This window comes from Ammodytes marinus, assembly GCF_949987685.1.
Source record: "Ammodytes marinus genome assembly, chromosome: 2".
Taxonomy (NCBI): domain Eukaryota; kingdom Metazoa; phylum Chordata; class Actinopteri; order Uranoscopiformes; family Ammodytidae; genus Ammodytes; species Ammodytes marinus.
The window spans coordinates 5,805,847-5,832,505 of record NC_137231.1 but is presented as its reverse complement, the minus strand read 5'-3'; the positions used below and the strand labels follow the sequence as shown (position 1 = coordinate 5,832,505).

The window sequence follows — 26,659 nt, the reverse complement described above, 5'->3', positions numbered from 1 at the left end:
AGCAGCGACTCAAAGCAATTTTCTGGCTATTTTGTTGATTTAATCCCTAGTTTGTGATGCTTGGGCACAGCGGTGTGACTGTATTGGCCTGCTTGTGTGTGTGTGTGTGTGTGTGTGTGTGTGTGTGTGTGTGTGTGTGTGTGTGTGTGTATGTAGGGGGGTTTGGACCCCCAAGGGCCCAGATCTTCAGCTCTCCCATCAGTAAGCTACATTAGCACTTTAACAGTCTACCCATCCTAGAGGCGCTCATCCCAGCCTGTCTAATCATAGGGCTATAGGGGTCGGGGGGCCGTGGGATCCCTCCAAGCTGAGCTGCCCTGTCAGCTTGCTTATAATCACACGTAAAACGAAGCACCTTTTCCTGGTTGTATTACCTGCTGACTGTCAGCATCCTTGTATCTGCATACATGAATATGGCCAGCAAAAATTCCTCGCCTTTTTTACGACATCCACCATTAGTGTGACTCAGGTGAAGGAAATATAATAATTAATACATATTCCACCACCGAGTTGGAAAACACTATGTACTGCAATCGTGCATTTTAATGTCTGCTGCTTATCCAGACATTTTCTAGTTGGCTGCTAATGTCTGCTGTTAAGCTTTTACAGAAGCCAAATCACACACTGGTTTTATGAGAGGTAGGAAAGTATCAGTGTCAGCATCTCTGACAAGGTGCTGGTAAAAAGTGGAATTATTCAATCTCAGGTTGAGCCAGACACTAAAAAGCAGGAAGTACTGTATAATGCCAAGCACAGAATCTTTATTCTCTCCCCCCCCCCCCCCCCCCCTTCGGTTCCAGTACTGACAGGCTAATAGTTCAACTTTATTTCTTTCAACATCTTTCACCATATAAAGAATTAGAAACATAATTCTAGTAAAAAAATACTTTAAGAATCAGTGCTCTTATCCATAAATAACACCAAACGATACAGACCCAGACCTGCACATATCAAGGGCATACCATACAAATCTGTACATTTACATCAAGGCCAGACACTGAAGGTGAATCGGATATCATTGTTATAGATATTATCATGAAACTTTGCAAGTTGTTAACTTATATTAAAACATTATTTTTGGATTACAATTATCTTCAGAAATGTTTGAATATGTAAATTTGGCAATATTTCATTAATTATGCAATTAATTAATTATTTATTTATTTAAAATCTAGATGTTGGATAAGATGTTGTCAGTGTGTCTCGCCTTAATGCTAATATCAACGAGTAAGAAACAACATCAGGCTTAAAAGGTTGGCACAACTAGAGCACAATTTTCCAGCAGACCTCATGAAAAGAACCATGTCTCAGAAGCATTCGTTGAAAGCAATGGGAATCATGTTACAGACATAAAAAGGAAACCCAGTGGCTGTCGGGAGGAGAGCGGTCCGGGAATGCTGACCTGCCTTTCTTTGCGGTCAGCAGGGACGTTTGTGCAGACCTCTGTGCTTTACAGGAATGCACAGATGGTCTAACCATACACCGGTATTAATGTGTCAGCTTGGGGTTGTGGGAAAAAAAGTTGCCGCTTTCCAACCAATGCAGGTGTTGCCGGGGCTGTTTTGTGGCAACCTGTCTCAACACGGTCAGATTAAGAAAAAGCTCCAGTTCCCCCCCAAGGTCAACCCCCCCCCCCCCCCCCCCCCCGCCCAGTAATTGCTGCTTCTGGTCCTGGGAGGAAGAATGGCCCCCATGTCTTCCGCTAAGTGTGTGTCTCCTCCACTGAGAGCTAGAGGGGGCTCAAATGGGTCAGAGTGGCAGCAACAGGATAGAAAGTGGTCTTTTGTTAAGGGGATACCGAAGAAGGTTAATTGCTTTTTATTGAGATACTGTAATATATCAGTCCAGCAAAGGTCCCCAGTGTGGATGTATACAGGAGTGTGTGTGTGTGTGTGTGTGTGTGTGTGTGTGTGTGTGTGTATGGAGGATAGTGTTAATGAATCTATTCCAATTGGCAAGGGCAAACCATTAAGGTGAGACACGACAGGCAAAACATTTAGGTGTTTATTTGACTAAACCTTGTCTGTTTTCGTCTGTATATTTTTCTCCTATACAACCACCTTTAATGGCCATTATCTCAACATTCGTTTTATACAATACTCTGAACCAGAAATCTCAACTGAACTTTCCATAATAATGTTAAGCTCTACTCTGAAGGTTATTACAGAAGGATTTGTTCATACATTTATTATTGTCTGATTTATGATACATTTTGTTCTTAAAAAACATGCTGAAAAAACTAATAATTTGTTAAAATGAGAAAGAAGATTTTAAATCTGGCTTTATCCAACATCTTGGTTTTTAGTTTTTAAAGAGATTGTCACAACCCGGCTCAAGGGAAGGACAAAAGAGGAGACCACACAAGAAAGTTAGTTTAACCAAATTATAATTTATTTAACCAAGTTTAAAGTAACCTAATAAAGAGTGCGTGAATGTCAGTAATCAGTAGTGAGTGCAGTGTCTGTGTGAGTGAAGAGTGTATGGGGTGTGTAAAGCAGCACTAACTAAAACAAATCAAAACCAACCAAACCAAACGTCAAAGGAGGGGGCCCAAGTGGCTGACTCCTGCAGCTTTTATAGCTCAGGAGAGCAGCCAGCATGGGTGTTGAGGATCAGCAATCAGCTCCTGGCAGCCTGCCAATCAGGAGGTGTCAGGAGCTGTCAGGAGCTGTCACAAGATAAAAAACTACACATGAGAATACAAGTTTTAATATGAGTAAATAACTGGCAAAGATTCATGATGATATCAATAAGTTTAAAATGTTACCCCGTTCACCTGCAGTGTCTCGCCTCAGAGTGAATAGCCAACAGAATTATGTGTGGATTGCTCTGAGATGTATTTGTTCTACATACATAAGAACCAAGACAAAGTTATTTGCCTGGAAAGTAAATTCTCAATCAATCGTCCTAATTGGTTCCTCTGTACGTTTCTTCTTTCTTTACTCCAGGACAGGAACACCTATTTGATACCTGAATAGGCTATTCTGCAGTCCGCTGCTATACGTCTTCTCATCATGGGGATGAAAGGCTTCCTCTTAGGCTGCCTGACCGTGGCCGTGCTCCTGGAGCTATCCACCGCCGGCCTGGTCAAGAAGATCATCCGCCACCGTCGAGAGGCCCTCATGCCTAGGAAAACCCTGGAGAACCTCACCTTACCCAACCCTGACCAACCAGTCGTGTTCAACCATGTTTACAACATCAACGTTCCCTCCACCTCCCTCTGCTCCGTGGACCTGGAGTCGCCCGGAGGCACCGAGCCCAAACACAAGAGCGTCCCCATGGGCATGCAGAATACTGAAGAACACCTGGAGCACACTGAGGATGGAGACAATCAGATCGTCTTCACACATCGCATCAGTATCCCCAAGCAAGCGTGTGGCTGTGACAACCAGATGCCCGACATGAAGGATATCCTGAGCAGGCTGGAGATGCTGGAGTCCGAGCTGTCCAGTTTGAGAGATCAGTGCAGCAGTGGTGGAGCAGGCTGCTGTGGTGCTCAAGTTACAGGTATATAAGTTTCACTGTATGTGCGGTTAGACAGAGTGCTGCATGCATTCTATTTCTAAAGTACCAGTTCCAGCAAATTGTGTATGAAGACCAGACAGATTTCAAATAAGGGAACAAGTGCTGAAAGTCTTTTAAAAAGCTGCTCCAGGCAATCATTTCACACAGACTACAGCAATGAATTGGCATCTTCTCTAGACCATTAACCACAAATTGGCTGTATTTTACAGTTATGCCATTCCCTTTCAAAAGTGTGGAGGAGTGCATAGATTTATATTTCTAGTTTTAATGGTACATTTTAGTAATTTTCTCCATTTATTTCCCTACAACGCCTAAAGATATGAAACAGTTATAAAATGATTGATATACTATACAGGGAATATTTATATTTCTTTCATTTATTGTCAGTTACGTTATTGTCAAATAGTGATGCACTTGTTGGGATACAGTTTTTAAGAAACTCACTGTTTCTGAAAGGACCTGGAATCATATTTAAAACAATAACATATTGAATGATTTGTGATCTCATTGGAATCATTTTAAAATCCTAAAACTTCTACCTGCCTTCTCCCAGGTGAAGTGTCCACAAAGCCCTACTGTAATGGTCGCGGGAATTGGAGCGCTGACACCTGCGGCTGCGTATGTGAGTCTGGATGGAAGGGCCCCAACTGCACCGAGCCCGAGTGCCCCAATGACTGCCAGGACCAGGGCCGCTGCGTGGACGGCAAATGCGAATGCTTCGAGGGCTTCGGTGGGGACGACTGCAGTATCGAACTCTGCCTGTTGGACTGCGGCGACTATGGCCACTGCGTCGAGGGCTCCTGCCTCTGTGAGGAAGGCTTCATCGGTGTAGACTGCGGCCACACCAACTGCCTCAACAACTGCCTGGGCCGTGGGCGCTGTGTGGACGACGAGTGCGTTTGTGACGAGCCGTGGACGGGCTTTGACTGCTCCGAGCTCATCTGTCCCAACGACTGCTACGACCGCGGACGCTGCGTCAACGGCACCTGCTTCTGCGACCAGGGATTCGCCGGGGAAGACTGCGGCGAGCTCACCTGTCCCGGCAACTGCAACAACCGCGGCATGTGCGTCAACGGCCTGTGCGTGTGCCAGACCGGCTACATCGGAGAGGACTGCTCCAAACTCACCTGCCCCAAGAACTGCAACGAGAGAGGCCATTGCTTCAACGGGAAGTGCATCTGCGATCCAGGATACGAGGGCGAAGATTGCTCCGTCCTCTCGTGCCCCGAGAACTGCAGCAACAGGGGCCAGTGCATCAACGGAGAATGCGTATGCGACATAGGGTACCAAGGCGAAGACTGCGGCGAGCTCTCCTGCCTCAACAACTGCCAAGATCGCGGGCGCTGCGTTAACGGACAATGCGTGTGCAACAGGGGCTTCACCGGGGAAGACTGCAGCGTCAAGAAGTGTCCGAAAGATTGCATGGGGCGCGGAGAGTGTGTGGACGGCAAGTGCGTGTGCTTCGTGGGCTTCACAGGGAAGGACTGCGGCGAGCTGACCTGCCCCAATGACTGCCTGGACCAAGGTCGCTGTGTGAACGGACAGTGTGTTTGTCACGAGGGCTATGCCGGCGAGGACTGCAGTGAGAAGACGTGTCCCAAGAACTGCCTCGATCGAGGATACTGCGCCGATGGCATCTGTGTGTGTTACGAAGGCTTCAGCGGGCCGGACTGCTCCGTACTGACCTGCCCAGACGACTGCCAGAACCAGGGACGCTGCGAGAACGGAGTGTGCGTCTGTGACGAGGGCTTCATTGGGGAGGACTGCTCTCAGGGTAAGAGAGAACATGAATGCAATACAGTGCAGCTTTCCACACGTTTATTACAGAGTTGTAATAGAAGATCTGTATCAGATAGTGTATGTACTACTGAGGCCCTACAGTGTTAAGGGAATTATTCCATGCTGTTTGCACCAGTGTCTTTTCAGTAAACTACTGGTAGGTCAGGGCTGTACAGTGCGACAGTTTTGATCGCATTTGCTACTGGAATTGATCACGTGCGATGATAAATACAAGTCCACTCGCACTAGTGCTAATGAGCAGATGCACAACACTGCTTAGAGGGCTCTTCAATAACTATCTCCAAATGCGGGTAAATGTAGTCTTTGGCTGGTGAAAGATGTGCGCTCTGGATCTGTGCTTGTGCGGCGATATAACCGGAAAGAGACGGCTCTTTACGTTACCGCAGTTAAGTTAGCGCGTGTGCAAGCAGAACATTTCCTGTGCGCCTTCACATTAAAAGCCTGTTACTAGCCAACATGAGTTGACTTTTATTCTGAAGCCGGTAAAACAGGAAGTTAGCGCTTCAGCTTGCAGTGCTCTAGCTACAAAGGCAACTCATTCAGCTGCAGAGAGTTTGAAATAAGCCACTGAAGAACTACTCTCAGCACATTCACAACAACCAATTTAATTTATCCTAAATTTTACCAATATGTATACTTATTCATTTAACAAGCTATGTTTAATGTTTTAAAGTTTGGTTTTAATTAACAGAAGGACATTTTCTATTTTTGTTATTATTATTAATATAATAATTATATATACAAAAAAATATATAGATACAGATATTATTTTTATATTCTTATGGGGAGAAATAATTCTGAATCAGCAAAAAATTGCAATTGGCAGGTTAGATTCTTTTGTCTAAATTGCAATCAGTGCAACCCTATTAATTTTTCTACAATTATTACTGCACACACTAGGATATAATATTAATTGTGAATCTCAAATTAGACCAAGATGACAGCCTCAAAGGTAATTAGAGCGAAATGCAAGGGTTAAGGTTATGCAAGTTTTCGAACATACTTTCTGTGCTACCAAATTTATTTTTGTGCTACTGATTTTTTTGGCTTGCTAGCACCAGTGCTACCACCTAAAAAAATAAGCGTACAGCCCTGTAGGTATTCAAGAAATTAGAAACATTCTACAAATAGTAACTTTTATACTGCATTCATCATGTTGTGGTCCCTTGAGGCCACAATGTGAATGAACAAATCATTAACTCTGCATTATAGCTCTCTTATGGTTTCCACCAACTTCTGGCACTTAAGCTGTTACATCCTTAAGTGCCAGATGCTTTATTCTTTACTTACCTGTGAGATATTATTTACATTCTCTGCAAAATATGAATTGAGATAAAATCACATGCGTCTGCAGAAAATGTATTTCCAAATTGTGGAGGCATCAGCTTGAATGTATCTCTTGTTTAAAAATGTCACTTGGTTTAAAAATGCTCACCAAGTCAATTTATATTCCCATTGGCACAGTGCTTAAAATACTGCACTAATATTCTCTCTCATTACTGCTATTCAATGTTACTTACATGTTAAACCCTCAGTACAGATCAGTGATTTTCAGTGCTTCTCCACAGTCTCACCTGCCAAGGACCTAACAGTGGTGGTGGTCAGCCCAGAGTCGGTGGACTTGTCCTGGGAGCACGAGATGCGTGTGACCAACTACCTGATCACGTATGCGCCCACGGCCCATGGAGGTCTTGAACTGGACATGACGGTTACTGGGGACCAGAAGAAGGCCACTATTCGGGAGCTCGAGCCAGGAGTAGAGTACCTGATCAGTGTCTATGCTGTGCTTAACAACAAGAAGAGTGTTCCTGTCAGCGCAAGGGTGGCTACACGTATGTCAATCCCCTCTGGGGCCGTTAACGAAATGCAGTGTAGTTATTTAGATGAAATGTAGTCAAGGTTTTGATCTATGCTTTTCAGATCTGCCTGAGCCCGAGGGACTTAAGTTCAAGTCGGTGCGCGAGTCGTCAGTCGAGGTGCAGTGGGACCCGTTGGACATTTCTTTCGATGGCTGGAACCTCATCTTCAGAAACACAGTGAGTCATTCTAACCCAACATTTTAATGCCATTTCTGTATCCGAGGATGGGGGTGAACTCCTAGAGCCTACCACAGTCTCTATCATTATCTGGCAGGAACCCCATACTATGACCCACTGCAGACCCCCCAACTTCAAATTCAGCAATTGCTAAATGTGCATACATTAGGGTCACGGAGTGTATCCTCTGGAAAGCGTTTTTTGTCCAAACCAGAATGCAGAGACACAGACGTAATAACTGTTAGCCATGTCAAACAGCTTCATTGACCATACGGCACTTTTAAATGTTTCCTTTTCTTTTTGAGAAGACTTTTTTCCACAGTGCTATTGGGAACTTCTAAAAGCCACACTCTATCAAACTAATGCCTCGTTTCCACCGAGTAGAGCGGGTCGGATCGGAGCGGTTCGATCCGGGTAGTTTGGCTTTTCATTTGCCAAAAATTGGGTAGGGTACGGTTTAAGCGCACCTAACCGCTCTGAGCCGCTCCTAATCTCAGTACTCATCCGTAGGGGTACTAGCCGCCTGAAAGGGTGCCGAAAAGGCGGAGCTACACACTGCCGTCATTTGATTGGTTGAAAGAATAATTTCCGCCATGTGTAGTCATCTCGGCAAGAGTGAAGAGAGTCTTGTGTTTTGGCGAAAATGTGAGCACAGCACTGTTTATTGTGTGGTGTTTTTCCTCGTCAATACATTAATCAGTTGGTTACATTGTGTCCTACGTAGCTGCCGCAGCCAGCATTGTTTGCTCACTGTCTCTATGAGTTGCACCGAGTCGTCTCTGTGTTTACGCCATAGATAGTAGTAAATACACGCTCACAACAACACGGGGGGAATAAATAAAGAAGCGGCTGGTTTGACCAAGCAAAAACGAGAGACCGCTGGCTTGACCACAGTGGGTAGAAAGAATCATTTCCGCCGTGTATAGTCACCTCGGCTAGAGAGAGTCTTGTGTTTTGGCGAAAATGTGAGCGCAGCACTGTTTATTGTGTGGTGTTTTTCCTCGTCATTAAATGAATCAGTTGGCTACAGTGTGTCCCACTGCTACGATGTCACGTAGCTACCGCAGCCAGCGCTGTTAGCTCACTGTCTCTATCAGTTGCACCGAGCCGTCTCTGTGCTCACAACAACACGGGGGGAATAAATAAAGAAGCGGCTGGTTTGACCAAGCAAAAACGAGAGACCGCTGGCTTGACCACAGTTGTTCCACAGCCCGATAGTTTGACCCATATTCTGGCGGCGGCTCTCGCAGTCCAGCCTAAACCCCGCCCTACCAGTAAGGGTAGGGTCGGCGGTGGAAACACCACCGAGATTCTTAAAAGTGAGCTGTCCCGCTCTGAGCCGCTCTGACCCGACCCGCTGTACTCAGTGGAAACGAGGCATAAGTCCCCTTTCAACTCTTAAGTCCAAACACCATCCAAAGCGACACATTCTGTATGATCTGACTGGTATTTCTCCACCCCCACTCAGAATATTATGCCAGAATAAGTCTTTGTGTTGGTTGATGACTGATGTTTTTTGGGGTGCTGGCAGAAAGAGGAGGATGGTGAGATTCTGAACTCCCTGGGCCGTCCAGAGACCACCTTTGAGCAGTCAGGCTTGGGCCCTGGCCAGGAGTACGAGGTCAAACTGGAAGTGGTGAAGAACAACAAGCGTGGACCGCCTGCCTCCAAGAACGTCATCACAAGTAAGTGGACACATTCATTAACCGCGAACTGGTTTATCATTCTTTTGTTTTTAGACTAACTCAAATAGCTTCCTTTCTGCAAGGGAGTACATATGATTGGTTTGCAATGGGTTCTCCAAAACCTCTCATTTATTAATCCACATTTAAAAAGCAGATTGTGAACGGTTGACTCAGGGCACGGTCTGCTGGTCTGCCCTAGCTTATCAGTCTTGATGCATAGTTTGCCCTTTATGACCCTTATAAATCTTATATACTGTAGGTACTTATACAATGGAGGGATGTATTCCTGACTGATAGATTCTAGAAAAGCATGTGCAAATAACTACCACCACTTCTGCTATTTAACAATACTCAAATATATAAATATACATAAAAAAATCATTCTAAACCTTATGTAGGTAATCCTAATCATTGTATTCAAAACACATTAGCAGAAGAATAAACCTAATCACTTTATTCACCTTTTGATAGTTCAGTAGGCAACACCACTGGTGATACCAGATTTCGATTCCCGGTCAAGGTGGGGCAAGTCCAGTGAGGGTCCTTAGGCAAGACCCCTAATGCTAACTGCCTACCTACAGTTGTAAGTCTGCTAAATTACATGCAGTAAATTATAAATACCATGCTGACCTTGTGCTGGAGATTTAGAGATGTTTGTGCATTTCTAGAAATAGAAGTTACTGTGGAATTCATTGTCACTTAGAGGTGTCAAAGTGGAATGCAAAAACAGGTTGTCACCTTCATACCTTGCATATGGTTCATTGGTTTTTATATCGGGGCAATCCATCTTGCAGCCCCCAACAGAGTACTGAAAACAGCCCGACATGTCAACCCTGAGTGATTAGCTCATTAGATTTCATTGCATTGTTGTGAGTTAGCAGGGGTAGTAAAAAGAGATATAGATTTCCAACCCTATTGGCAAGTTATGAGATATCTCCATAGCGCCATCAGGCTATAAAGCCCAATCGCTTGTATCACACTGAGGAACTCAGGGCTGGGGATCAATAAAACAAAGAGAGAAAATGGGGTTGAATTCTTGACTGCACCTGCCAGACTAGCCACCAACCATCGGGCAGGCTATTTTTAGTTGTCTTGCCTAGGGGGTATAGGTTGAAACACTGCTCCAGCTCTTGTAAAGTTATTAAATGTGTGTTTTCTTTCAAAGTAAGCCTCAGTGGCTTGCTTAGCAGGCTGAAACTTAAAACCGGGCTCCGACTTTGCAAGCTGTTACCCATGGGAGATCAGTTTCCACAAAGCAGATTCAACAGGAGCAGCAATGTTCGCCACACTCAGCACTAAGTTTAATAAATGGCAGCTCTGTCTAGCAATGGCTCAGGCCGCTCTTCGTATTAAGGTGGTGAATATGGCCTATAATTTGCCAGGATCAACATCAGTTTGAATTGGAATGCCATTAGAGGCCTGTCATAACCTTTCCTTACACGCAACAGTAAGAGCAGGCTGGTAAATTGCAGTGATAACTTGGAGTAGTAAAAGCTCCTTTATATGAATAAAGAAGAATATCCTCTTTTTTTTATATATATATATAAAACACTTTTCACATGGTCAAATAATACTGTATATAATAGGTCCATGGTATATAGCCAAACATACTTCCTGAATGTGTGGCTAGGAAGGTTGATAAGCTCATCACTGCTAATAAAGGAAACATGTATTAATTAAGTATGTCACTATAACATATAAGCTCTTGTTATAGTTTGATTATCTTTTGTAACATAAAAACGAAATCCTTTACAAAGAGAGAATATTACTTTTTTAAAGCTATTATCCGTTATTTCTAGGCAAGGCAAGTTTATTTCTAAAGCACATTTCGGACACAAGGCGTAAATGTGTCCGTCAATGTCATAGCAGGCACTTCTGGACCAGGGTTTCCTTCAAAACCGAACATTATTGATTGTATGAAGTCAGTATATTGGCAGTTCTTACCTCTTACCGAAAAGGCATTGATGTGACGTCGGGGGGAGGGAGATACACCCATCTAGCTGAGGCGAAGTGAGGGCCAGCGGGCGGCTAGCTGTCACTCAAGAGGCTGCGCCCCTAATAATTCGTACCTCTAATAGTTTAAAAACTAGCGTAATCCTGCTCGAGGTAAATACGACAAAGCTCAATTATCAATTATTTTTGTAATTTTTTTAACAAAAATGTAATTATTGGATTATCAACAAAACTTGTACTGTATATTCAAAAAGTCATTAAGTCAAAGGAGATGCAAAAACGCTGTTTGTGCATGCACTGGTGAATTGCACTTGTGTAAATGCACGTCAGCACTACTTGGATTATGAGGTCCAGAGTTCTTCCTGTCACTCAGGCTCTCTTAACGTCTCCCATTACACCGGTGTGAGGCTGCGTTCTGTGGGATTTGCATGTTGAGGGGCTAATTGTGCGAGTCCCTGTGCTGTCCTCTTCTCTCCTCCCCCTCCAACCCAACTCAACCCACCATACGTGGGAGGCATCAGTCAGTAGAGCAGTCAGGCTCAGAGGGACGCCAGCCTCTCAGGAGAATGGTATCGTGACACCCAAACGACACGCTCCCTCGCAGCCTCCCTCAGAAACCAAATCTGTGTTAAGCTCAAATGCAGATTCTCCATTTTATCAGCCCTGAACAGAGGGTTGACTTTCCTAAAGTTGCCAGCATGTGACAAATCAATTCCAGCGCTGGTGAAAGGCGCACCCTTCATGGATTTGATCAGTAAATATTTTCAATAACATCATAAAGGCAAGATGGTTGTTTCTCAGCACTTGCAATGCTGAAATGGCTGTATGCGTATACACAGTACACCCTGACACTTCATACTTCCATCCCATACCGACCTTCATGACTCAACCATGTGCTGCTAACTACCTTTTATATAGTTTTTTCTTAATGCCTGTGGCATGCGTACACTCAGTCGGGAAAGACAATGGCGGAAAATGAAACTGAGACATATACACTATAAAGACATAGTAAAGCATATTTTCTGTTTTACTGTTCATGGAAAGAAGGCTGTGGATTTTGTCCTCCATCATTTACATTGAGTGTGTATTAAAAAGGGACCTCCTAATGGCCAGTGTGAACACGAGGAAAGATTACAGCACATAAAAAATGTGATATGGGCACTTATTTTTAGATAGACTGAAAAAAGTGTGTAACCTATCCTTAACCCTAATGATCCCTTTTTATTTTATGAATAAGAATTATGTCAACGTTTTTATTTATTTTTTATTGACCTGTGCTGTGAACATTTGACGGACGACTGAAGATTTCCCACAATAGAAGGACATTTGGCTCCTGCTGTTAAAGTCTTCTAACTAACCGTCTGCCTCACGTCACCTCTTTACCTCTCCAGTGATTGACGGGCCGAGCCAGGTGGACGTGCGCGATGTGACGGATAGCACAGCGCTGGTGACTTGGTTCCAGCCCGTTGCCATGGTGGAGGGGATCAGCGTCTCCTACGGGCCCAGCTCTAACCCGGTTGAGCGCAGCGTGGTGGAGCTGTCCTCCACTGAGACACAGTACCACCTGGGAGGCCTCGTCCCCGACACACAGTACGATGTGTCTCTGATGGCTCGCAGGGCAGACCAGACCAGTGTTCCTGTCTACGAGTCCTTCCTCACAGGTACCGTAAGGCTGAAATTGATTTGGATCTACCTGAACTTTTTTTTTACAGAAAATAATAAAAACCTTCTTCCTGGATTAAAAAAAAACAGCCACGGTCGTTAAATTATTACGAAAGCCAGGTTTTATAAGCTGTTTTTCAGGGGGTGGGGTGGGGGGGGGGGGGGGCACCGGACCACACATACTTTAGCTTTACATATATGTTTACAAGGAAGGAAAATCCTGCTGCATGTGTCTACGTGGACATGTGTGTTCCTTGAAGGGCTGAAGTCCCCCCAAGTATAGAATAATGAGGAATATGCCAATTCTAAAGTGGAACTTTAAATGTTAAAAATGTTCAATTATAAATAATCACTAACAGCAAACAAGACCATAAGTGAAAAGCATGTAATTCTATATCATTAATGCCTTTCCTCTGGTCCAATCTACCGGGCCAGACTAAATGATTTACGGCAGGCAGACAAGACAATCCTGTGTTCTAATCATTGTTTAATCTGCTTCACCGTTGTCATATTGCCATCATTAATCTAACATAGTCACATATACAGTAAATACATTGCCTCATTGCGTTGCATACTGCCGTCTCTCTCTCTCTCTCCCTCTCTTTCTCTCTCTTCCTAAACAAATTCACACGCTTGGGTGCTTGTGTTTTAAAAAAGAACTACCTCTTTTGGCCCAAAGGTGCCGTAATAATCAACAGAAACTCAACGTCCCTCGTAGCCACTTTAAGGGTTTTGGGCATGGATTATAAATACAGCTACATTTAGCCTACATCTATTCTTAAGTCCATGTGTGTGTTGCAGACCTGGACGCCCCCAGAGACTTGCAGACAGTGGAGCTGACAGACGAGAGCATCACGCTGGAGTGGAAGAACAGCCAGGCCAGGGTGGACAACTACCGCATCAAGTACGGTCCTCTGTCTGGAGGGGAGCACGGAGAGCTGCTATTCCCCCCGGGACCCAAGGACAGCACCCAGGCTAAGATCACCGGTACACACACACACACACACACACACACACACACACACACACACACACACACACACACACACACACACACACAATGGCATCAAACATTTATATAAAGACAAACACTCATCGGCGACTTAATTAGGTAAACCTTTTCAGCTCGACGCAACCTATCTCAAGGGTTCTGCTATAAAATGCTGCTTTTATTAGGTCCAGTTATTGTTGACATTGTCATTGTTCATTCAGTGTTATGGCAGGGCTGATCTGACTGCATTAGATCGTACAGCTGTACCTGTTGTTAGTAATTGTTTTGTTAATGTTACACAATTCACTCTTAACATTTATAGAACATGTATTACAGTCAGAAGTTAAACCTCATAGACCCTTAATACATTATGTTAATTAGAAAGTTGTAGCTTCATAGATATGTATTTTATTATCCTTTAGCATAACACTTTACACTAAGAGTATATTAATTAACAGTTAGTTAATGCTTAGTTAATTCTATTAACGGTTAGTTCATGTGTAGTAAGCATTAACTAACTGTAAATGCTTACTTATTAACGTTAAGTCAACGCTTGGTTAACTAATGCTTAGTTTAGCAACAACTAAGCATAACAGTTATTTCATGCTTCATATGCATGAACTATACAGTTAATATTGTTAATAACATTAACGATGTATAGCTAATGCATATAAAGCATTAAGTAAACATTAATTAAAGTTAATTAATCTACCCTTATAGTAAGGTGTTACCTAATTGAGACTAAATAATCTCAGAGTTTAAGGTAAAAGGGACTTTGCATTGTCTTGGACTTCTTTAATGTATGCCCCTCCCTCCGACTCAACATGTCAGACCAATTAGTAGACTATCAGCCTAGAACTGTTTGCAGCTACAGTAAATAACAACCAGTCCTGCTCAGACAAACCAGTGGGTTGCTTAGCGGCGCACAAGCTCTATTTTCATTCTTTTGTCTTCCTTGAGTTCACATTAGGCGAGTACCACTTTGAATCCAAGTGACACAGCGAAACAGAGCCTTCGGGGAGGGGGGGACAAATTATACAGTGTGAAGTGTTTATTCTCTTAATTCTTCGGGCAAGTGTTTACGGTGCTCCCTTTTCAAATGGCCACTGTTATATTGAGCCTGCACATTCCCAAAATGGGTTTGCCTTTGTTTTGTGTGGTGAAATGTCTCACAAAAGGCCCACTTTATTAGAAAAACCACCCAGGGGGGGTTTGGCATTCAGTCTGGTAAATGGAAATAACACTGCCGCTTGTTTCACTGTGACATCTCGCTCCGACAAGAAAAAGCGGACGTGTTTTTCATCCATCTGCACCGCTGACATTATAAAGCCATGCTTTGAGGCGGACGTGTTTTTGCCCCTGTTTGTTTCTACACTGTGTGCTATGGCATGGCTAGGATTAGACACCATGAGAAAAAAAAGCTTCCAAAAACAGTCTAATAGTGTCTTTGTCTGGCCCAATTCTTTGTCCTTGGGGGGGGGCCCATCCGCCCATCCCATCCCATGGAAATAAAGCACTGTGTCCATTGAGCCGACGCCCCCCTCCCCTCCGCTCCACACACACACACCTCAGCACTTCTTTCACACAGTTATTATCTGTAATTGCCTTCACGCTCGTGATTTTATTGATAATGAGTTTCCTGGGCATTAGGTGTAATTTCATGCTGCAGGACTCTGTGCGTGATGTGACCTCTGTGGGAGTTAATAAAGGAATTAGAGCCGATCAGGGCCCAGAGAGAGGGCTTAATTGTAGAGACCGAAAGGGCCTCTGGAGAGAGCTCCACTGTAGTAGTGTTTTCTGCCCCGCCACAAGGGCCCCTATAGATCCATCAATGCAAATGCAACACTGATGGTTCCACAGTGGGCGCAGGGGCTTACCATGAAATGCAATTAGGCTGCAATGTTTTTGAGAGAGTTTTTTTGTTGTGTTTGGCATGGGCACCTCCGGATCCATTAGCCCAAACTACAGCTGCATGCCCACTTGACTACAGAGCACCCCCCCCCCCTCCCCCCCCCCCCCCCCCGCTCACTTGGTGACACCTCAGTGGATTTTGTACAATCCCAACATGACATTGCTTTTTATTTTCTACATGACAGTGTTGTTATGTGTTGGTCATGTCTCGTAGGCTTGAGGCCCGGCACAGAGTATGGGATGGGTGTGACGGCGGTGAAAGATGAGCGGGAGAGTCTGCCCACCACCACCAACGCAGTGACTGGTAAGAGGCTTTCACCTATCACTTTAATCTGCACTTTTTGTTACATAATGGATGGACATATTACACAGTCTATATTTTTCTGATTTATAGAAACATTTATTTATAGTACCATCAGAAAAGTAATAACATTATTACCAACATTATTACATTCAAAAACATTTGTTAGCTATCGCCAGTTATTTCATTATTATCAACCATTACTACATAATTGGCTGCTGGACGGTTCATAAAAGCCTGGGATTCCATAATCTGAATCATTTTGAACTGGTGTGGATGCATCTGCGTCATCTCGAACGTTAAAACCCCTATACTCACACCATGTCCTCTTACTTGTGGCATCAGCCCTGGATGCGCCCAAGGACCTGACTGTAGCCGAGGTGACAGAGGTCACCATGGTGCTGGAGTGGACACGCCCACTGGCCAAGCTGGACTCCTATAGGCTGGTGTACGTGTCGGCTGACGGCCACCGGGAAGAGGTGGTTATCCCAGGCAGCGCAGAGTCTCACACCCTGAGGAGCCTCACGCCCGGCATGCTCTACACCATCACCATCATCGCAGAGAGGGGCCGCAGAACCAGCGTGCCCGCCACCATCTCCGCACCCACAGGTCAGCACTGCAAAACACACACACAGCCTCTTCTTTTTTAAATTAGTTTTTGTTTTGGAGAGACAGAGATGAAATGGGGCAGAGAGGGGAATGACATGCAGAAAACTACAGAGGCCGGATAATCTCAGCCAAGGCTCCCAACCAGAACTAATGCAATCAAGTCCCTTTGAATGTCCTGTAAAAATATCGTAAAATCTGGGCAGATAAAAAACAACATCTGCATGGCTAGATATCACCAGTAATAAGTGAGAACTTTAAGAGCCAACTTCTGTAAATAACTAAAACAGAGATGGGGTAAAGTTTGGACTTTGACTATATCAGTAGCTAGGCTGATACTCTGCATGCAGGATATGCAGTGTGTGAAATGTGTCCGTGGCCGAGGCTCCGCTGAATGCAGACCAATGTTTCCATGAGCTTTCTAGTAGCTGGTGGCGCAGGGTCAGGGAATAAGAGAAGTCCTCATTAACCATAGGTTGATTTTTCTTGTCCCCCAGTACTGCAGCCAAACTCAGGCAATGAATTGACTTCATTGTTAGCTCCTCAATGTAAGTGGCTCTGTCTCTAACCCTCCTTCCCCCAAGGCTCATTTATAGCATGTGGGATTATTTTTCCTTTTTCCCCATCTTTTTTTTTAAACCAAAACAAGACAAAGACAAATGGGGTGATTGTAGCATATGTTTCGGCTGCGGTCAAGGCGCCTCCAAGTCAAACAATTCACAAGTAAATCTTCTCAGTTATGCAACGGGAGCCCATTTAACGCATGGCTACGGGAACAAATCGCTATGGCATGAGGGAAAAAAGTTTGCGAGCATCGTTATAACATTTTTTTTGTCGACTGCACGCTGCCAAGAAGAACAGAATACAGACCCCTGTGTGTGTATTGTCGTGTGTGTGTGTGTGTGTGTGTGTGTGTGTGTGTGTGTGTGTGTGTGTGTGTGAGTGGGGGGTGATTGCGCACGTGCATGTCTATACCCTATATGTCCACTTGTCTGTGCGGTCATGTGTGACACGTATGATTGGGAAACCCAATGGCTTAAAGGATTGAGACAGAGTGAAACTGTGTGTGTGTGTGTGTGTGTGTGTGTGTGTGTGTGTGTGTGTGTGTGTGTGTGTGTGTGTGTGTGTGTGTGTGTGTGTGTGTGTGTGTGTGTGTGTGTGTGTGTGTGTGTGTGTGTGTGTGTGTGTGTGTGTGTGTGTGTGTGTGTGTGTGTGTTACCCATTCAGTGTGTATACTTGACCCCAGTTATAACTTAATACCTGACCCCCCAAGTCCCCAAAACGGTTGTCCTAGTCTGGTCGGGGAACTCTTCTTTGTCTGATTAAGAAGTGACATCTCTGTTCATGTCCACTCCAGGTTACTCGCTGATTTTTCCAGTGTTGTAAAACCTTCAGAAAGGGTGGTCCCTAGAATGGATGTTCTGGTCCGGTGTCCCCACAATACCATAAAGACAAGCGTTTGTGTGTGTGGGTGGGTGTGTTTGCGTGGACTTGTGTGTGCGCTCAAACACAATGTTCATTCATGTGATAATTGTTGGCGTGAGCCCTGCTACCCCTCTGGTTTTGTGCGATTTGACCACGATGAACTGTGGGTCTTTAACAGATAAAAGGCCACATGCTGGGACTCCTGTTATAAAACATTGTCTCCCAAATACAGCAGCCCTCTAATCCCCACACCGCCCGATCCCAAGCCTTTATCATCTCCAGACGCGTATAGTGCAAACACAGATCACGCTCGTTTTGTACACGAGGGATTGAAGGAAAGAGGAGGGGTGCGGAGCGAGGTGAGACCAGCTTTGGGGTTATATTTTGTGCCCGATAGTCATCGAAAAGGATTACAAGAATTTGTCTTCAAGTGATCCAGAGGAGCTGCTTATTATCTGACCTGCTGAGAATCAATTTTCCAGTCAAATATCCAGATACTTTTAGAAATCAGTAGACCAGGGAAAGCAGGAGACAAAAAGCCAGGATTATCATAATTTAAACTAATCATCTGACTGGAAGAGAATCACAGCAGCCTGGAAGAGTTTAACACTTAGTGACAACAGGCAATTTGGCAATGATAGTGACTTCAGCGTTAGTCACACAATTCTTTGTCCTTATTTGTACATGTGTAAAGAAATTGAACATGTTTGACATTTAATAAGGCGAGACACTGCAGGTTTATAGAGGTAAAAGTTTAACTTCCAGATTTCATCATAAAACTTGGCTAGTTTATTCCTAACATTAGACAATTAATTTTTTTCAGAAATCTGTGAATAAATACTGTATGCATTGTTGGCAATATCTAACTTTGCCTTCATCGTCTTGCTTTAAATGTTTCACATGGCATTGTTACAAATTAAAAGTAGTCTTACCAATGTCAACGGACCAGTACATATGTGAAAAAACCAAGACATCACTAAAGACGGTCATCAATGTACATCTACTGACATCTTTTGGGCAATATATTGGGTTTTCTTGTTATAATTGCATTTCATTTATTCAAAGCTTGTGACCATAATACCATGTATTATTTGTTATGTTGTATGGAGCACAAACATACAATAATAACAAGACAAATGGCGTACGGCATGGACAAAATACAACAAATATTACTTAAAGATGTAATCTGTCGCATAAACATATACTTTATTGTCTTTTAAGTTCCTATCTATCATACACAGAGTGCAATGAGGATAAAACAGAGAAGAGAAAGCATGACAAAGCCAGATCAATGTCCTGCATGCATTGACATGATCTGTGCTGTATGTACATAGTTATTGCCTGAGTTCCAGGGTTTGACTCTCACCCTGATGACTGCACGTGTGATGCTGTAGTATGAGAGGAAGGAGTGTGTATCAAATGGCAGATATCAGATGGAGGAGGTTGATATCTCTGGGGAGCATTTGAATTAGGCATGATGATGACACACTCCTTCACCTGCATGTGACAACCAGAACTGAAGCCGAGCTCAATGGGTTGGTTCCCTTCATAAAACAAAAGCCAGCCAGCAGCTCTGAGATTGCAGATGAATTACATTTTGTTTGTGTGTGCGCGTTTTTTTTTTACAGCATTGGAACATGACATTTGAAAAAAATACAACAGCAGAATTTCTTCCCAAATACATGTTTTACCTCTTAACCCTGGACAACACAGCACTACTTCTATAAGCTACATGCTGCAGAATAAAAAGTACCCATGATGACACTATTTTGACAATAGGTATGTCACTGGAAATCTGCTGTTGAATATTTTTTGTGCGTGGCATTTTCTTAATGTTGTTAGCACCATAAACTCGACATATTGCTTAACCCAGACACAAAACAACTACAGTAGATAGTAATGAAAATGTTTTGTTTTTCTCAAATTGTGAATGGGCACTGTCTTTACGCAAATGGGAAAGCTTGCTTTGAAGACATTTTCACTTGGCGTACCCCAAATTGTAGCTAAGAATGTCTTGAAATGATAGGAAGTCTCTTCAAATTCATTAAGCCAAATGCAGATTTTTGTAAGGGTAATAATAACCCTATTTGACAAAAGAAAAAATACATTTGGGGTTATATGAATTGAGACTACTTCAGGTGGCTTTTTCATGCATTATCTGTTCATACAGCATGCCTTCTATACGGCAGTTATAGTTATGAAATCGAATGAATTATCACATATCTGTGAATTACTACATTAAAGTGTGTTATAAACCATTCATTACATTTGATACAGCACTTTAAAATGCTAAATAGCAGGACATCTAAAGCTATGCTGAGCAACTTTGTAGCAACTGCAGGTGAAACGTCAGCAGCTGTGAACACAACGGAGACTCAAAATCTCCCCCACACTAGAGGACCAGAATAAATGCATTTTCCTTGTCCTTTGTGAATTCTCATAAGTGATAATCAGCTGATCCAGCAAAGCCATCACATTCCTATTGTCTAACAGCCCCCATTTGCGCTTCACTCTGCCACACAGTGAAAAGAGGATAATGGTTGCCTTGATGTTTACCTGCGCCATCTATCTCTGTGTCGTTCTAATCTACTCTACTGAATGCCTTGCACACTCAATGGACTCCCATTACCGGCTCTGCATGGCCTCCCCCCCACATAGGTTTGAAGTGGACGGCGTACTTCATGCCATTCCGGCTGGGCTACGCTGCACCTTCAAATGTTAATGGCCTTATTCAGAGCCATTAATACGCACAAGCTGCATCAGCATGTCTGCCCGCTGCTTTCTACCTTGAAGCCTTTCCACTTATATGGTAATATATAGAGGAGATGGCTATAGGCTATAGGTGGCCATTGATTATGAGGCTGGTTTCCTCCTTTTGTAGTGGAAATAAGGGAATATTTCCAGACAAACGTGAAGGTCTTTTTTCTTTTCTTTTTTGTTCTTTTCTCTTGACAGCAAAATGAAATGATTGAAATACAAATGAGAGATCATCAATGTCCAATGTCCCGCTGATACCGCTAAGCAGATCCTCGGTCTTATTCGTTGTATATGTTTAACAATGTACATTGTTGTTGAAAAGAAAGCTTTTTTTTTAACCTGTTTTTCGTGTTGTGTATAACGTTGAACCTCTATTCCTAGACAGACGACTTCTACCCCCAAAACAAAAGAAATCCATGATCAACTTTGGAACACCTGTATCAGTCTAACCATTGGTCTTCCATTCTGTAATGTGTCTGTCCCCAATCCCGTAACTCCATATGTGGGATTGTGTTTGTCGTCACCCAGAGGAGGAGAAGCCTGTGGTGACCAATGTGACAGTGAGCGAGGTCTCTTGGGACAGCTTCCTCTTGTCCTGGTCTGCAGTGGACGGGGCCTTCCAGGGCTTTTTGATCGAGGTGACCGACGCGGAGACGGGCGCCGAGTGGCAGAACCACACGGTGCCCGCCGACGCTCGCAGCCTGGCCGTCTCTGGCCTGTCCCCCACCACCTGGTACAGGGCCAACCTGTACGGCTGGTACAGGGGGGCCCTCTTAGACCCGGTGTTTGCAGACACCATCACAGGTATATCGACATCGTCAACGCTGCAGGCCTCGCTCAATCTTTTCCCTTTGCTTCCTTCTTCTTCTTCTTCTCGAATTAACAAGTGCATTTTTTCCATGGGGACTTTTTTATTTAAATGACGGTTACAAATGGTGTTGTTCTTTTCATTGAGTTCTGGTGTCGCTGTTGGTTTGGCAGTGTATTCAAGTGTTACATTCACTATCATTCACATTACACCGTCATACTTAAATTACTACTAATACTATTCATACTATGCTACTATATTATTATGCTTACTTTAATTGATTTTCCTAGGCCCGTCAGCCTTCATAAGTAACAGAAGTCAGTACGATTTTGTGAGGATTCTTGTGAGAGTGTTTCAGTGACAGTGGAAGCAAAACATTTTTAAGTAGACTATGGCATTTTTTGCATCTGATTGAAAAGTTCTTAAAGGTCACATATTATGCCCGTTTTCAGGTTCAAAATCGATATTTGAGTCTCTACTAGAAACTGTTTTCATGGTGTAGTGTCCAAAAAGAACCTTTGTATTTCTCACAGTGCCATGGCTGAATCTGCCCTTTTCAGCCTCTGTCTGAAATGCTCTGTTTTAGAGCCTGTCTCTTTAAGCCCCACCTTCCAGAAAACCTAGTCTGAATCTAACTGCTGGTTTGTATCTAAATGCTAGTTAGTTTCAGGGGTATCTGGGGGTGTGCTTATCACAGGTGGAGTTAGTGCTAAGTTAAGTAGGTAATGAGGGAGCATGGCTTCTCCCCATATGATGTCATTATGGGAGAGAAATCTGACTGGGGGTTTTTCAGAGGGTAGTTTTTCCTCATAATTTAGGAGGCTTGAGTCATACCAGGGATCTTCAGTATATCAATGTTGAAAAACCATCAGGAAGTGCATTTTGCATAATAGTTGATCTTTAATGTGACCAATCATTGCGACTGGGACCTTCTTCATATACATGTTTTAAGGCAACAACTCAGTACTCAATCTATGACAAGAAACTATTTACCATCAGCATTGGAAGTACATCAAAAAGACAATCTACCTAAAGGCCACTGTGATGTGAAGTTATTTTTCACAAAGTTAGCTAACTCTGGTCATTGAGATGGTGTGATACAATCATACGGGGATACAGGGTTTGTGAAATGGGCTTACACAATCCGCCCGTAGCACCCATACAAATCCCATTCAATCTACAGTGTATTAGCTAAGCCCCACGTCTGCATTTGATCTGACTCCAAGCTGACGGCATGCCTGTTGGTACTGGTCCAGCCTCAAACAGCACCTGGTCTGTTGTGTGAACAGGAAGAAAACACGTTGTAAAAAAAAAAAGGCCTGTGTGTTGTTTAACTCAGGCACAACAGGTGCTCTGCCTCCCCACCCACCACACCAAATCACAGTCATTGCCAGCGATTAACACTCTGTGGATTGCAGTATGTGCCTAATAAGAAGGCTGTAAACTGTGAAAACCAAAACCGGCTCCTTCCCCCGGACTGACATTTCTCACTGTCAAAATGTTTTGACTAGAGGACAAGGTTAAAAATGACCAGTTTTGAGTTGGTCGACAATTATATATATATATTTTTTTAAATATGAGCATCTATTCCAGCGTTATCATTCAACATTTCAGTGATGAGGATCAGTCAAGTGGAAGAAAGATGGGAGGACGGAGAGAGGACAAAAAAATCCCTGAGGCGCTTTTGTCACTTTGTGTGAGGCCCTCTCTTCTGTATGCATCCCCAGTTTTCCCCCAAAAGGCCTGGACCGCTCTTCATTCTCATGCTGCCATCGCCCCTGGGCCCGGGGTGCTAGGGTGCCAAGGGGCTTCTGGGGCCACGCAGAATATGGCATGTGCTCAACGCTGCCCCATTGTCTGCATGCTAATGGCTGGTGAAAAACCATCTTAACATTTTTCATTAGCATCGCTTTAATCCATTAAACATTCCAACTTGTGAATACAAGCGCTGACTAATTTGATTATGTTATGCACGGTGGTCAGCGTCAGCCTTACCCTGGAGGAAGATGTTGAAGGCAAAATAGTCCTCCTCTGAAAAGGCAGTGAGAATGAACCTTTTAAGGTTAAGGTGAGACACTGCAGGTGAATGGGTATTGTTGGGAAGTTTAGTTGATGTTAGTGCTTTAGAAGTTGAGATTTTATGGTTCAGAGTATTGAAAAAAACGAATGCTGAGATAATGGCGGTTAAAGATGAAAAAGAGAGGGATTTTTATACAGCAAATGATTGATGGAACCACACAGAGATGTGGACAGTGGCCAGCACAAACATGGACTCAGTTGTGATTCATACCACCACAAGCCACTCTCGTAAAGTTATCAGGCCAGACTGGAACCAGCTCTGCCTTGCAGACTCCCTTTGCAGCAGGTTAGCTGGCGCCGGCGTACCTCCTCCAATAACAGGCTCCCTTTTGTAAGCGAGGGATTGTGTTCCCTAAAGTCTTGGGGAAGGGGGGGGGGGGTGATATGGGGTAGAGGGGTAGAAGAGGTAGTGGTGGTGGGAGGGTGAATTCAGTAGCGAGCTAGCACATGTTAGCTGATGGATGTAGCCCTCCCTCCCTTCCCACTGACCAGCTAAAGCCGCCCGCCGGCTAATGAAGAGTGACAGCTCCCTGGGATTTGTCCGCTCTGCTTCTCATTTCCACCGCTTCTTCTCACAACAAATGCCTCATGCCTTTTTCCCTCACAATGAAAAAAAAGAAGGGGTTTCAGGCTAGTTCAAGGACCCCTGAGACCCCCACATTTGGTGTAGTGTTTTAATGAGCCAGTGGCACTGAGCTTTATTGAGGCTTTCCCTGAGCCCACTTACTAAATCTGCTTCAATCCGGACTGCTTTAAAAGCTCTGTCCAGGTTCCATGTATCCATCTGTGCTGCTGCTATACCGGAAGTTTCTCCTGCTAATTAGCTTGAGCGGACTCATCCTCTGGAGAAACAGCTTCTTTTTTTATTCTCCAGCAGCTGTAGACTCCTGCTGTCTCTCAGTCTTTCTTCCTATCACTGCCATTATTAGCTGCTGCTAATGACTGCGTAACTACCACTACCAGCTTTTACAGCAGCACACATACACACAGTCCCATCTGTATTCACACAGTTATGTGTCTTCACTGTAGTGTATCTGAGCACTATTCTAAAACAAACAGCGGTTTTTTGACAATGCCTCTTTACTTTGTAATACCTAGGGGTCAGACCGGGGCTTATGCTTTTAGGAATACATATTACATGTGATTATTCAAATTAAACAAATATCAAACGATGTAATTAGTTTCAAGTTTACAAATCACATCCTACATTGTCTTGCAGAAATACAGCCTACACCCAGCAGCGTATCAAATGTCATACTACATCTGTGGTGAAATTGACTCATTCCAATGGAATAATGACAATTAAAGGATTCTATTATAATTCATTTTACTATCTAAAGTTTTTTTTGCAATTAAAAGTTAGCTATCAAGCTGACTTGCCCTATTTAAAGCAACTAGTCTAGCACTAACCTAGTTTTCTCCATTTTGCATTTGTGAAGAGCACAACAATAGCCTTGTTTACCGGGAACCGCCCCCTGCTGGAGTATAATGCACAGGCTGTGACCCTTACACACTGTGAATTTGAAATTCAAATAGATCATTAGAGGTTGATTATTATATTCCCATGATAAACAGTAGTTTGGATTTTTAAATAAAAAGTGGCAGCCCTACGTCATATTCCGGTATCGCTTTACTCAACTTCCCGGTAACAGTCACAGTGGTGATACAATCAGCTTCACATCTTACTAACCACAGTGGCTTTGACAGGCCAGTTAACTTGAGTCCAAAAACTTTTCTTTGGCTCAACAACCTTCCCTCTGTCGCCTGAAGTTCCTTTTTGCTTCCTTAGTTTTTCACTGGATTGCAGTTAAAACTCTTTTCTCTTTCCACTCTTTGCAAACTCTGTAATGCTGAGCCTCCATATAACCAATGCCGGCATTCGCACTATATGGACTCGTATACATCTCTTTTTTCGCCCGCCGTGTTCCTTAAAATGTCAAAGCACTCTTTAAATTCCACAGAGGAGGAGGAAAACTGACTTTCCCCCCCCTGTCACTCAGAGGCCGAACCAGAGGTGCAGGCTGTCCTAGTGTCCAACTTCACCTCTGGGGAGTTTACTCTGGAGTGGGAGGCTGAAGAGGACGCCTTCGACACCTTTGTGGTAATGGTCAGCGAGGCGGACGCCCCGGGTCCACCCAGAGAGCTGGTGCTGGGCGGGGAGGAACGCAGCGCCTATGTCATGAATCTCATGGAGGACACAGAGTACAAAGTGGAAATCTTTGGACTGGTTTTGGGAAGACGCTCCAAGTCTCTTTTTGAGGGGGTGACAACAGGTACACGGTGGTGACGGGATGGAAACAAGAGAACCTGTGAAGTGATACGTCTAATCTGAACTTGGTCCTGTCAACGTGGTCAATGTGGAATGATGTCATATCTGGTCAATGTTGTCTTTTTGTGGTAACCGCATGAAGAGATGGTCATTAATACGTGTTCGTCTTTTACATCAGAGGTCTTTTTGTCTACTAACCTGGTAAAAAAAAAAAGTGTCATGGCGTTCATTGAAGTCACTTAAAGAAATAGTGCAACGTGTTTTTATTTCTGAGCTCGTTGCGTCACACCGGGGTTCAAGACGAGGCGACAGAAACCATTCCTTTATCTGTGCGAGCATCTTGGAAGAAGAAATGGGCAAAGGTTGCTCATCGAGAGTAATCACAGCTACAGTGGGTAGCGTTAGTCTACCTCCGCCAACAGTCAGAAGATACAACACTTAATGGTCCTGTGTGCTTGTTGGGACTTGTTGATGTATCATGTTACATTGTGGTCTATATAGTTTGCTCTTGCATTTTCAATCAAATACATACTGTTGACCTAGACATTTCTTCTTCAAAAATGCACGCACAGTTAAAACAATGGTTTCATGTCGCCTTGTCTTGATCCCCAGAGTGACGAAACAAGCGAAAAATGAAAAATATTTGAACTATTACTTTAATGAGGTAATAATTACACAGAATACTCTATTCAGAAATGGTATGCCTTGTGACAGCGGCCATGTGTTGGGGTGTTCAGTGTTTCTATCTGTGTTCCTGAGTGGTGTCTGCATTATTTATAATATATATAATATATAATTATACCTTATACATAATTCTGGGTAAGAAATTGAAAAGATGCTGAATATCTGCA

At 43.7% G+C, this 26,659-nt stretch overlaps 1 protein-coding gene across 3 annotated transcripts in view; it reads left to right on the top strand.

The window, feature by feature from the left end:
• Positions 1 to 26,659, top strand: part of tncb (tenascin Cb) — a 52,109-nt gene that overhangs the window by 11,068 nt on the left and 14,382 nt on the right. Inside the window, exons 2-12 of one of the 3 annotated variants that reach the window (XM_080045490.1) lie at positions 2,949 to 3,507; positions 4,079 to 5,299; positions 6,894 to 7,157; positions 7,246 to 7,361; positions 8,893 to 9,046; positions 12,391 to 12,660; positions 13,463 to 13,648; positions 15,778 to 15,867; positions 16,210 to 16,473; positions 21,181 to 21,456; positions 25,540 to 25,812. In XM_080045490.1, coding sequence (XP_079901616.1) covers positions 3,015 to 3,507; positions 4,079 to 5,299; positions 6,894 to 7,157; positions 7,246 to 7,361; positions 8,893 to 9,046; positions 12,391 to 12,660; positions 13,463 to 13,648; positions 15,778 to 15,867; positions 16,210 to 16,473; positions 21,181 to 21,456; positions 25,540 to 25,812 — 3,607 coding nt within the window. In that variant the 5' untranslated portion in view covers positions 2,949 to 3,014. The remainder of the gene's footprint in view (positions 1 to 2,948; positions 3,508 to 4,078; positions 5,300 to 6,893; positions 7,158 to 7,245; positions 7,362 to 8,892; positions 9,047 to 12,390; positions 12,661 to 13,462; positions 13,649 to 15,777; positions 15,868 to 16,209; positions 16,474 to 21,180; positions 21,457 to 25,539; positions 25,813 to 26,659) is intronic. The other 2 variants (XM_080045491.1, XM_080045492.1) reach the window with 2 other exon arrangements.